Below are 12,985 nucleotides of genomic sequence, written 5' to 3'. Positions count from 1 at the left end.
AAACTCAACGTTATTGACTATATTGTATGTTTATTTATTGTTATGAATAAACAGAATGATAATATTACCATCCACATTTTTTATTATTGTCAATAAACTAACAAAAAATTCAACATGGAAAATATACGAAAAATAATTATCTTATGGATTTTTACCAAAATATACCTATTTAAGGTTTTTGTTAACCTGAACTAAAAAGTTAAAAAATGTCAATTATAATCTAATTCAAGATTTTTTGGAAAAAAAAACATTTGGGTTATACCTAATGGTTTTGGGTGCTTGAATTATTTGCTGGCTGTAAGTTGCGTACCAATATACCTTTTTGACGTAAATAATTAAGTTCGGAGTATTGAGTTTTTATGTAAGTAAATTGCGTCCAACAAAATAGTTATGTAATAAAAATGTATAATGTATAATGTATAATTTATGGTATTTTTCTTGATATTTTATTAGACTTGGGACTGTAAATAATACTGTTATATTATATTGGTATGGATGAAAATATTGGTTTTTTTTTTATCAAGCCAACTTGAATTAAAACTTTAATAGTTAAGGTCAATATTATTGTTTATTATTATTAGATGAGTAATAACATTACTTACCTAGGTATGTGATATTATTTTACATTTATACCGAAACTGGTTAAAATTTTAATGATAATTGCTTCATAGATTCAAATTGAATTATTTTTATTTATTGATCCATTTTTCGATGTATACCATGATAATAATATGATGTTTATTTGTCTATTGTTTTTATATTTTATTTTTTGACATCGCAACGTTTTTTAAGTTTCAAATTGTATATTTTTTTAAGTGTCTATTATAAAATTGAATATAATTAGAAAAGAATAATTTTTTAAAATAAACTGTTTAATTTTCAGTGAAATGCTGTGCAATTTCACAAATGCACAATGGTGTGAATTGTTGATGCCAAACATTTCACATTTTAACGGTGTAACCTAAAAAAATACGACTATACACAAAAATATGAAACGTTTAGAATCATTTGTTTTAAATATATTAAAAAAAAATTTTACCGCCAACAAGTTTTAATAATTTTTTTTTATTTATACTTGTCATTAAATTAATCGCAATACGTTACCTGCCCTATTCATTCGTGCAGCTATCTACTAATTTGTTATTTATTTTTAAATTTTTATCCGAGGATTTTCCGCCTGGCGAAATTGACGTGGGGAAAAGTATAAGTTCCTACACGAGAGTAGCAGCTAGCTAAACGGTTACATACGTTAGTTCCTACAAAATGTGATGTGTTAATTCCCACACGAATATAAAAAATAAAAGAGTAAGTTCTTACACGGTAAAAACATGTATGTAGGTATATGTTAGTATTCCTACTCGTATTAAAAAAAAAAAGTTGTGATTATCTGATTCTTCCGATTTGGGATGTATAGATATATATTTTTATATTGGTTATTTTACTTTTTATAATAAATTTACTTTGTTATTTAAACTTTATACGCTGGCAAATGCAATTTCATATATTTCATCATCATATATTTATTTATTATTGGTACCTTTTATTAGGATGCGACTTACTATTACTGATTTCTGAGGATTTATAAGAATATCAAGAGTTTGGTTTAGCTTTGATTCAAAACTCACAAAATACAAATATGTAAAAGCGGATGATTGGATGTCGCTCTGCTGTACAGAAACTACAACTATTGAAGAAAATTATTGAGAACATCGAAAAATTACCTCTTTGAAGTACCATCTTGATCCAAATTGCTAAAAGATAAGGTACTATATGTTGAAATCAATGCACTCCTTCTAGTAGAAATTTTGTATACAGGATATGTATAAAAAAAAAAAATAAACACCATTGTAAAACCACTAGCTTCCTCGCTCCGCTCAGAATCTAAAAGATAACAACGTTTTCGTATTTAATTACAAAGTCGAAACCCACAATTTTAACAATATAATCAAATATCAATAATAACACATTTAGTTTTTTTTTTTTAAATTGATCATGAAGCTCGGCAACTATGGTCATTATAGCTGTTTGCTTTTGTTTGTAGGGGAGGAATTGTAGGTTAGTAAACACGTGTTTTTTGGTTTGGCAGATTTTTTGGTGGGCACCCGTAGGTATCTGCCATGCCCCGGGTGGAGGATGGCGGCACTTCTCTCCGGACACCGTGACTTGCCCGAAGAAAAATGCCGCCCGCGGCCGGATTCGAACCGGCGCCGGTGTGCGTCGCAACTGGCGCCTTAGTGCCCGTATTACAATCGTTAAACTAAGGTTAAACCACCGAATTCGGCCGGTAAAATCAGCGTAACCGAGGTTTAAACTATGATTGTGAAACGGGTCCTTAATCCGCTCAGCCACTCCGTAACCCACATTTAGTTTTTGTCTTACGATGAAATCGTCTTCTACGCTGAACAAAAATTCTTTTTAGATAACTTTTTTAGGCATACAATACATATGTTGCACGAACAATTACTTAACATTTAATGAATCAATAGTGAACTTAAACATGATTTAGTGGCTCATTATTGGTCCATTAAATTGTATTGAACCATTAAATTAATTCATTTTTCACGCAACCTGGTATTTATATTATTTCGAGAAAACTATAATTGTCAACAATCATTAATTAATGATTTAAATAATATTTTAATATTGAAAGTTGTGTTCATTTCAGATATAGTGTTAATAGGGTAGGTACATTAGGGTGGCCCTTAGCTTATTCTTGTACATTTTTTTCGGTACATATTCAACGAATTTATGCGTGTTGCTGATTGTATACAACTAGTGGGTCGTTTAAATCAGCTGATTTTATTTCAGAGCTCATGAGTTATTCATGATAATTTATATAATTAATTGTCGTTTTGCTATCCAAACCATCTGCACAATAATATTATATTTGTATCTCCGTCTAGACTTTATCAAAATAGTAGACGTTATAGAATGAAGTAACTATATAGAATTTAGATTTTAACGTTATGCTTTGACTGTTAACAATTTTTTTTTATACTTAGGTATGGTATTTCATTTTATAACTGGCGATACTTTAGCAGCGATATTTAATATCTATACTGCCACATTTCTGTATAATATAGCGTTTTTAAATGCAATCAGCGATACAGCCACATTAAAAAAAAAAATTAGTTTTACATTCATTTTGTAAATCGCCACAAGTCTAAAAAGAGTCTTAAAGAGTATTTTTTATTATTTAAAAATGTCTCTTTTTAAAGCATGCTTGTAATTACCTAATTGAGTTTTTAAACACGTACGTGCAAAACTCTTTATACTATCTTTATTTTAAACTTCAAATCGATTTTTTTTCACGACTATACATTTTGAGTTCTGACTAGTTGGCACTTTCTTTAGGTTAGAACTTCTGACACTTCTGAATTATTGCCCGTTCATTCCTACACCGGGGTACATGATAGTTTTGCTATTGTCAAAGTGTCAACTGAAATTAATAATTTCGTTAAAACATTTTGTTTTTATATACTAAACGAGGCTATGTATTTTTCTAATGCGTATACGTTTTCTTTCGGAAAACACTTTTGATGTAGGTATAGCCGCACACATATACATATACCATACCATACCATACCGTATAGTTAAAGTGCGCTGCTAGTTTTACGTAAAGCTACATGTAATTCGATTTAAACTGGACGTCTATAGATTATGTACTTTGCGTTTGTTTAAATTGTAAAATGTTCGTTTACTTTACCGACCAATCGGACAGAACTCAGCTGACATTGAATCGCTTTGATGGCTCGTGATAATAATCGATTTTATATGGATATACAAATATACAATTATATACATTGTACACAATTCTTAAACGCTATAGTATATTAGTATTTAGTATGCCATCACGAATGGGTCTAATATCTTGTTATAGTTAAAGTTTTAGTGAAAATCGTATTTTCATGTTAAACTAAAAATTAGATGTTTTTTTAAATATCATAAATTTGTAAGTTAAAATTGATCAGATTATTATCACAAATTTATCCACCTCGAAATTGCAACATCTAATTTTTTCTAGATTTCCAGTCATGTTGGCTGTATAATTATTATTTAACATGCAAGTATAGTATTCCTATTACCTATGCATTATAAAAACTATCTATGAATTAAATTACTTTGAACCCTTTTTTATCAAATAGAAAAACTGAACGGTACTTAATATTTTTAATTCCCTTGTAACAATGTCAATATATTATTAGGTATAAATTTTTTATAAATAGCTAGGGTATCATTATTATTTTTTTCGATTAAATACCTTAATGTGTCATAAAATATAACAATTATTTTTAAAATTTATTATTTTTTTTGTAATTAACCTAAAAATTATAAACATGTCATGCAAAACTACCTAAATACCTAGTATACACAATTACACAAACTTAACTAAATCTCATTAATCATTATAACTTATAGGTTACCCAAATATATATAAATTCTATGTCTGTATACAGATATAAGAACAGTTTTTAACAAGCTTTGCTCGTTTTTTTCATTTAAAGCAACGACACAACAATATTTTTAAATGTCATAACATGATACGTATATATAGATACTACGATAATACTTATACAGCCATATAAAAATTAATTTAATTTAATATGCATTTTATTGGTAAGTATATCAATTTTTTGTAACAAACTTAATAACTAACTATTGCATTACTAATAGATATGCTCATAAAATAATAACCAAACGTAATATTATATCAAACTTAAGATATATCTATTGCATTCTTATGCAGTTTCAATCTAATATATTTTATTTTTATAAAATTATCTTACTTGATACCCACAAATTACGTAAAATGTTGACGTCATCACTGATAGTTAGAAAAATAAATCATAAAAGTTATTTCGTATTTTTTTTTTACTATTTAGATTTAAATTTAAAAAAAACTGATTTGTTCACTATACACAAATAATTAAAACTCAATCAATTATTAAAACAAGTATAGTTAAATTAATTGGTCAGTATGTAAAACATTAATTATTTTAGTTGATACTAGTAACGTATCAAATATTAAACATTATAAGAAAATATGATTTTAAATCGCACTTCTCGTTATGAAATGCATGTTCATATTATAATACAGTTTATTATCAATAACACTACGTATATTTGACGATTTATTTATAATCCTTTGATCCGACTACTTATAATAAGTATAATAGCTTCAAACATAATTTAACTTATAATTTTGATAACAAATTGGATTCGTATAGAATTAATTTCAATTATTATTGTTTTTAATTAACACATATTAATAATTCACACATTTGTGCAAAATGTTCATATATTCTTTTATTGCGCAATTTAATATTTGCTTATTAATTTTTGTTGATATATATTATATAGTTTATAAAAGCCAAAAACAGATAAATTATTGAGAATGTTTTATTATTCTGTTTAATTTAAATTAATGTATTTGTTTTAAATTAGGTATTATGCTGAATATTTTTTTATATTTTAAACGTACAACATCAAACATCAATAATGTTATAAGCAAATAAATTATTTATTTTATGCTGTTATGATACTAATGACATGTTTAATTTAAATAAAAACCCAAAATATCACAATCTGAAATATGTAAAATATACTTAATTGGTTTCAGTTTTAGATACTGCAGAGCTGAGTTATGAATGTATTGATTTCACAACGATGGGTGTTTTTTTTCGTGTGTATGTTTACATGATTTATAGTAGAAAAAATTATTTTTTTTTTAACTCTGGCAATGGTTTCTGGTAGTTTTGATCTAATTGGCACTTTGAGGAGGCAAAAAATGATAATTCTCCGTATTTTGCAAAATTAACGAGAAAACCAATAAGTTAAGGAAAAACGAGAAATTTTACGCTAAACCCGTTTTCGACAAAATCAATTTGGTTTTTTGGTGTATCTTTAAAAACTTGCATTTTCACAACATGTTCATATTATCATTTTATATACGTGATAGATTTTAAAAAATATTTCGACATTTCTTAAGCTATGAATAGACAGTTTTAATTTTTTAGTTTTTTTCCTATAAATGTCGATGAAAAAATGTTTGTTTTATCAAATGCTTGAACATTTAATATACGGTTCCTCGTGTGCTTTCTGTTACAGCTATTTATAAATATTAAAGGTACTTAATAACTATTATTTTTTTTTATAAGTATTTGAAATTCAAAAATTAACAAAATTCCTCTACATCACAAACATTTGCAAATTATTCTATAGTTAAAAATGTATAAAATGTCTGAGCTCTAAGACTTAAAAGTAAATAGGTTATTAATATGCAATTGTCATTACTACATTAGTTCTGTGTCTATCAGGATCATCATCAATAATTAACGTTTAATATCAAATACTGTTTATACTTTACAGATACCTACTACTACGGGATGATGAACATATATAGTTTATGTCTCGTAACAAATCCATTTATCAATTTATGTAAGTTATTCGAAATCATATGGGTGTATTTATTTATCTTCAAACAATGTATGCAAAGTATAAAATGTATATTACATTTTATAGATACCTATATAGTATATAATATGAAGACGCAGAGAATTTCTGATGCTAGCGAGTGTAACTCAGTTAATAATACTGGAAGACAAATGCTTATTATTAAATGGAACATTTATAATATTTTTGAATGCATGGTATTTTGTTTGTGTGGAATTAAATACCGATGACATTAAAACAAGATACAATAAGAAGTGACAGTTCTTACATTTTTACCATTGGATTTTATAATATCTTAAATATGACGTGCTAAAATAGCATCATTGTTTTTATTGTCGTTGTGTATAAAGGACGAGAAAATTCACAAAACAAAATAAATTTATTAATAAAATAAAAATTAATGACGACATACTTTATCATAATGATATATATTATTATTGTACGATGGCAATAAGTCTAAAAATAGTTTTCTATTGTTATTTTATGTCAATAAAACTTAACAGTTAACAAAATGGTAAGTATAAGAAAAACTTTTTTTTTGTATTTAATACGCATTGCATTTAGGTTACTCAATAAACAGTAGTTATGTACATAAGTCTAGAAATTATAATTAGATTTCAAAGTGATTCATCTTTTTTTTTTTTTTGTTCTTTGTTGAAATGCATGCATTTTTATAATATTTAAATTTGTTTGAAACTTAGCATTTATTAGTATCTAAAAATATATTATATTAAAATATTATACAATGGAGTAGGTACTATATATTATTATTAAACTTAGGTTCACTATATTATGGAATTTGAAAAAAGTACGTTTACTCCGGAGAATATATTATTTATACATAAAAAAAAAAATCAATAAATAAATTCCTGTATTAACATTTACATTTATTCGAAAATAAATGAATATAGAATATTTTAAATTGTAATCAACTAATAAATGTAAATAGTTACACACGTGTTATAGATGGATTTTATTAGTACACGTTTTTATTTAACACAACCAATGTAAATTTCACGCACACATAGAAATTGGAACTTTAGTAGGTAGTGTAATATGTAATTTTAACCGTAAACTGTAATTGTATACGTGAATAATATTAGAATTACGTATAGCCCATTATGGAGAATTCGTAATAATTAGTACACAATTTAAAATATTAATTATTAAATGTTTTATCAATTATTGATACTTATACCTACTGTTAGTTATTTGATTAAACGAAGAGTATTATGTAATTACAATAAATTGATTCTTGATTAGTTCAATTTTTTTTATATTAAAATAAATAATAAATAAATTATGAATGCCAACAATATAAATACGTAGTCAATTACAATAATGTAGATGTATATATATGCACATAGCATCAATGACCATTCGTTTAACTGTCTAAGTGAATTATGGTTGATTAAAAATTAATCTAATTACAAGTTCTGTCTTGTCAGTTTTTCCAAAATTCGGAAAATATTATTATTTTAAACGTGAATTTGATAATTATTACCGCATTCGTTAAATGATTCCGAGTGGACCTCGCGGTAAATTCAGTCATGTCATCAAATATAGTTTTTTCAACGTTTATTGAAAAAGTTTTTAAAATACTAAAAATTCAGAAATAACACATTAGAATTAATTTTTGTTTGAATATTGGTTAAAAATGGTACATATAGTTCAACTCCGGTTTTTATTACCTCTATAAAAATTTTAATATATTATCGCAGTATAAATTATAATAATAAAAAACGCTCATCTGACTTATCTACAATCTTATGTTTTTATAAAATTATTAAATAATACGTCATACAAAAATTAATTAAAATATTGAAGTTTTTAAGTAATTTAAGTTATACAAAATGCTATACATTTCTTGTTGAAATACACTGCAAAAAGTTATCCATATTACTTGTGTTCTTATTTATCTCTACGTCTTCTTCACTATACTGCTCCCACTATATTGTGTCCGTCACTCTTATCTATCGCTTCTGTTAAATTATTATATCGAACCTTTATGGGTTATTTTTAGCTATAATTAAACTTTTATCTAATTAAATGAAAAGTACATTTATTTAATATTTCGAAAGAATAATTAGAATCGTTACAATTTAATTTTGATATATACGAAGGCTAAATTATAACGATACTATAAGCCTATATTCAGTTAATATAAATAACAAATTACAGGCATAAATTATTCCTAATATATCCCATTAAGACAGTATATATATATTAATAAATGTATAAATTACAATCATCTTAGAATAATCTTATAATTATGTTAAAGACATGTTGTAATGTGACACATTGTTTTATTATATTTAATTCAGTTTTAAATTCTGAAAGGAACAACTAATGTAAGTACCCATAGGTTTTTCAATGATGTGTTTAATTTATTTGTGGTGTCTATCATTTCGGTAAAAATACACAAATCTTCATCTTAGAGGATGGTTTCTGTAATTCTGTTAGAGAATTGGATATAAATAGTACTTTTTTCGCTGGAAGTGAGAGGGATCAAAAGTATAAAATCTACAATTTTAAATTCTCTTGAAAATGAAATACAAGATTTCTCATAAGTAGTTCTTACAGTAATTTATAAACATCAAGTATGATATTAGTATGATATTAGTATGATTTTTTTTGTACAGACATTTGTAGTAAAATTTTATAAAATTGGCTATTTAAATAGAAAATAAAAATCTTCTCATTTGTTGTAATTCAAATAATATTAATCTTATGGACTTGAAAATGTTTGTCATTACATATACATATTATTAGTTTATTTAAGTACCTACACAATAAAATTTTAAAATTTTTACCCTAATATTGTTATGTATTTCTATTACAAACTTATTTACAGCGTTCTGTTACGTTCTTCGCGTATATTATATTATTAGGTACATGTAAAAAACCAGTATTGTTTTTAAGTTAATTTAACCTAGGAAAAATGGAAAAATAAACAATACAATATCCTTATATATATAGGTTTACAGTGTCACTCACGCAGATACCTTTTTCGTACGCAATGATTTATCATTGAATTAAAATTAAACACATTCATTGCAGTGACCAATCAATAAGGATGTAGGGAACACTCAAAACCTACTATACAGCAGAACGATTTTTTTATATCGGGATATACCTAAGTTATTAAATGTTTATAATTATAATAAACTGTTAACTGAATTTAAAAAAAAAAAAAACATAAGATACATGAGTACAATGATATATGAGGTTGATTAACCAATGTCTTAATCAAAAACACTCTAAAATATGTATTATCGTTAGTATAATCAGCAAAGCCAGCGAATTAAATCCTTCGATTATTTTAACGCATTAGATGCTCACATAAGACACAACAACACCAGTAATTCGTAATTGTGACATAATAATTGATCATCAGCAATGCTTACAAATAGTAATTTAACTTATCAGTCGTTCATCATACGTCAAAACTCGTGTGATTTATTAATTACTAATACCACATGTTTATCAACATTCAAATAGAATAGTTTTAATATTAATATTGGTTATAGTATGTTATTATGAACGTGTCGGTATCGAGTCCTCGGTATGCTTCTATATTATCAAATTAATAATTAATACTCCAACGCAATTACTATACGGGAATACGTGATTAATATATCGAGGTGAATATTTAAATTAAACAATCATTACTAGTAATTATTATTATTAATTATTTATTATTCGATAAAATAACAATATATTACAGTAGGTATATTTTATCATATTTCATCGGCATTCTCTGCAGCGCAAAATCCTATAATACCACACACAAATCAATCCAATATTTTATTATTTTCTTTTTTATTCATTTTCAATTTTCATTTCCAAGAAATTGCATTATAGATACACTACGTATACAATACGAGTTGTCAGATAAAAATATAGTAGAATTACGAAAATATGTGAATGATATGAAATGCGTAGCTGTAGATATAAGTATCATCTAACAAATAAAGGTTCAAAGAAACAAAATATACTTATTTTAAAAATCAACTTAACGATTGTAAATAATATATACAACTAAAGACGTGCATTTTATAATTTATAACTAAAGGAAACACTCGAAGCACTTGCTAATGAGTTACTAAAAATAAAATACATCAATAACACGAATCTCGTTAAAACCCACTAGATAGGTACTCAGATCAATTCTTAAAACTATCAACTGTATAAGTTCCAGGTTCATCGGAATCTCTTTATCCTTAAAGTAACATTAAAAAAAATAAAAATTATAATAAATAAACATGCAAAACATTGGATTAGAACACAATAAATAATGACATAAGCATAACGGAAAGTATCCTTAGTCTAATGTCAACCTATGTCAATATAAATCATAGAACATCGTTAACATCCGATGAAACAAAGTATCCCAAGACTCTAAGGTATATAGATAATTTCGACACAATATATTAATCGCACATACAAAATAAAATAAAATAATAATAATATAGTTCTAATATGCACCAACCTAACTATTTTGTGAATTAACTAGCTAGTGTTGAATTTCAAGTTTCAACTATTAAATATTATCAGTAGTTCCTAAAGTACACGAAAAATCATGGTCAAAATAGTATGTAATAATAATAATGTTAAAGATCATAGTTTAATAGTATTGACTGCAAGTACACTCGTAAGTCTTAAAAACATATTATATGTGATTCGGTCGTAATTACCAAAATGTCTATATAATATTATATAGGTTATTTGATATAACCTATATTTAATATTAAATTACTTCTCTGTTCGATTCCATGTTAAATAAAATACTTAATAATTATGGATTGTAGATCCCCAAGTGATATTGTAGAATGTGAGCATTGAAGAAGTAAACGAGGTTTCAGACTTTACGATTATTCTAAAAAAGTCATTCATAATGAAATATGTTTAAAATTAAGTGGCCGTCATTCTTCCCTGATACCTAGTTAATTTTCGACGATAATCAACTTCAATATCAATACAAATGTGAAAAAATATATAACAAATACATTAAAATGGCAAAGGAAAACAGCTTATCATAATGTGTTTAGTACTTAGTGGCTAATAGTTGTATTTTGTTGTATTGTACTTTAACGTATACCTAGATCGCTATATATGCCCGTAGGTATATAGTATATACAAAATTACCAAGCGAACCAATGTTGGTCAAACAATTTTGACATGGGAGAGGGGGGTGTGGCTGATTTTTTAACATACACTATTTGATCATTATAAATATAATTTATAGTTAGTATTATACCATGGTACCTTATACCTAAATCTAAGTTATTATAAATATTTTAAAAAATCTATCCCCTCTCTCCATCCCCCCCACCACTTTTTACCGTTACTGATACACACAGATACAATACCCAAATACCTTGACGAAAAAAACGTCATTATAAAATGCTATTAATATAATATCATGTAATTCTATAATATAGTCAAACAAACTTCGAACGTATTTTCGTAAAGTATTTCGTTTATATCGGTCTGCACAACACAATTTCAAAAAATATTAAATTTATAGCAATATATGAGAAGTTACATGGAAAATACATTAATATGAATAATCGAATTGTTATCGCCATGTATAGTATCTAGGTATTTTTTCGTTTAATATTAATACAAATAAATATTACTACAGACTGCAGTTAATACCTTTTTGTCATTAATTTTTACTCTCCGAATAAGTACAATGAGTACTATTTAATTCATACGTACATCACTAAGTCTTGTCTCATTTTCCATTCAATTTCGTATTAAACTATGACCTAACTTTTTTCCTTATTGCTTTATAATTTGTTTGATGTAAAGTAGCATTTATGATTAAATTAATAAAAATGCGATATTGTTTGAACTAGAAGCTGTATCTACATAAAACGAATATTCTTGTAACTGTTCTTTGATTTATAATGTTCGTTACCTACCAAACATAAGAAAAAATAATTAAGTACAACAAATTATATCATGTCTATTGTATATAATATAAAAGTATAAGACAGACTTTTAATAGTTATTATTTGACATGTTTAATATATTTCCTATTTATAATATTTGTTTCGTATCATACAACTCATACTATATATTTTATGGCGTTTTTAGTCTTGCATTAAATTATATTACGTCATGACTTGGCAAAGTCATTCATAGTTTCTTTGTACACAGAAGGTAGTTCATAAGAGGATACAGAAAACATAATAATGTGTGTGTACTGGTGTATCGCGTATGGATATAAGTTATGGGTATAAGTTATAAAAGAGAATCGTGCAATATATTATTACAGATTACGTTGAAAATCCTTCATGAAGCAACTTGAGGGAAATTACGATGAATAAACTGTTGCTTTGATACAAGTATATTACTATATGGCGCATTGTACAAGTTTCTACGTGCCGTATTGATTTTAGTTAATTTATTTCTTAATTGTTTAGAAATATACAATATCGCGTACATTTTATATTTAAGTTTGTGCGATTTATTAATTTACAAGGCATGTGCATACTGGTGAAAAGAAACTGTTCATTAACGG

The 12,985-nt window shown here is 25.9% G+C and overlaps 1 protein-coding gene across 5 annotated transcripts in view; it reads right to left on the bottom strand.

Moving 5' to 3' along the window:
• The window catches only part of LOC132943264 (neuropeptide F receptor-like), a 74,772-nt gene that overhangs the window by 31,927 nt on the left and 29,860 nt on the right, over positions 1–12,985 (bottom strand). Inside the window, exon 2 of one of the 5 annotated variants that reach the window (XM_061012174.1) lies at positions 1,722–1,881. The exons of 3 other annotated variants lie outside the window; for them this stretch is intronic. In XM_061012174.1, coding sequence (XP_060868157.1) covers positions 1,722–1,737 — 16 coding nt within the window. In that variant the 5' untranslated portion in view covers positions 1,738–1,881. Of the gene's footprint in view, positions 1–1,721; positions 1,882–4,787; positions 5,020–12,985 lie in introns of those variants that run through there. One more of the 5 variants, XM_061012176.1, reaches the window with a different exon arrangement.

This window comes from Metopolophium dirhodum, chromosome 4 (genome assembly GCF_019925205.1).
Source record: "Metopolophium dirhodum isolate CAU chromosome 4, ASM1992520v1, whole genome shotgun sequence".
NCBI classification, from domain to species: domain Eukaryota; kingdom Metazoa; phylum Arthropoda; class Insecta; order Hemiptera; family Aphididae; genus Metopolophium; species Metopolophium dirhodum.
Note: the sequence above shows the minus strand (reverse complement) of the source record. Positions and strands in the feature narration are given on the sequence as shown.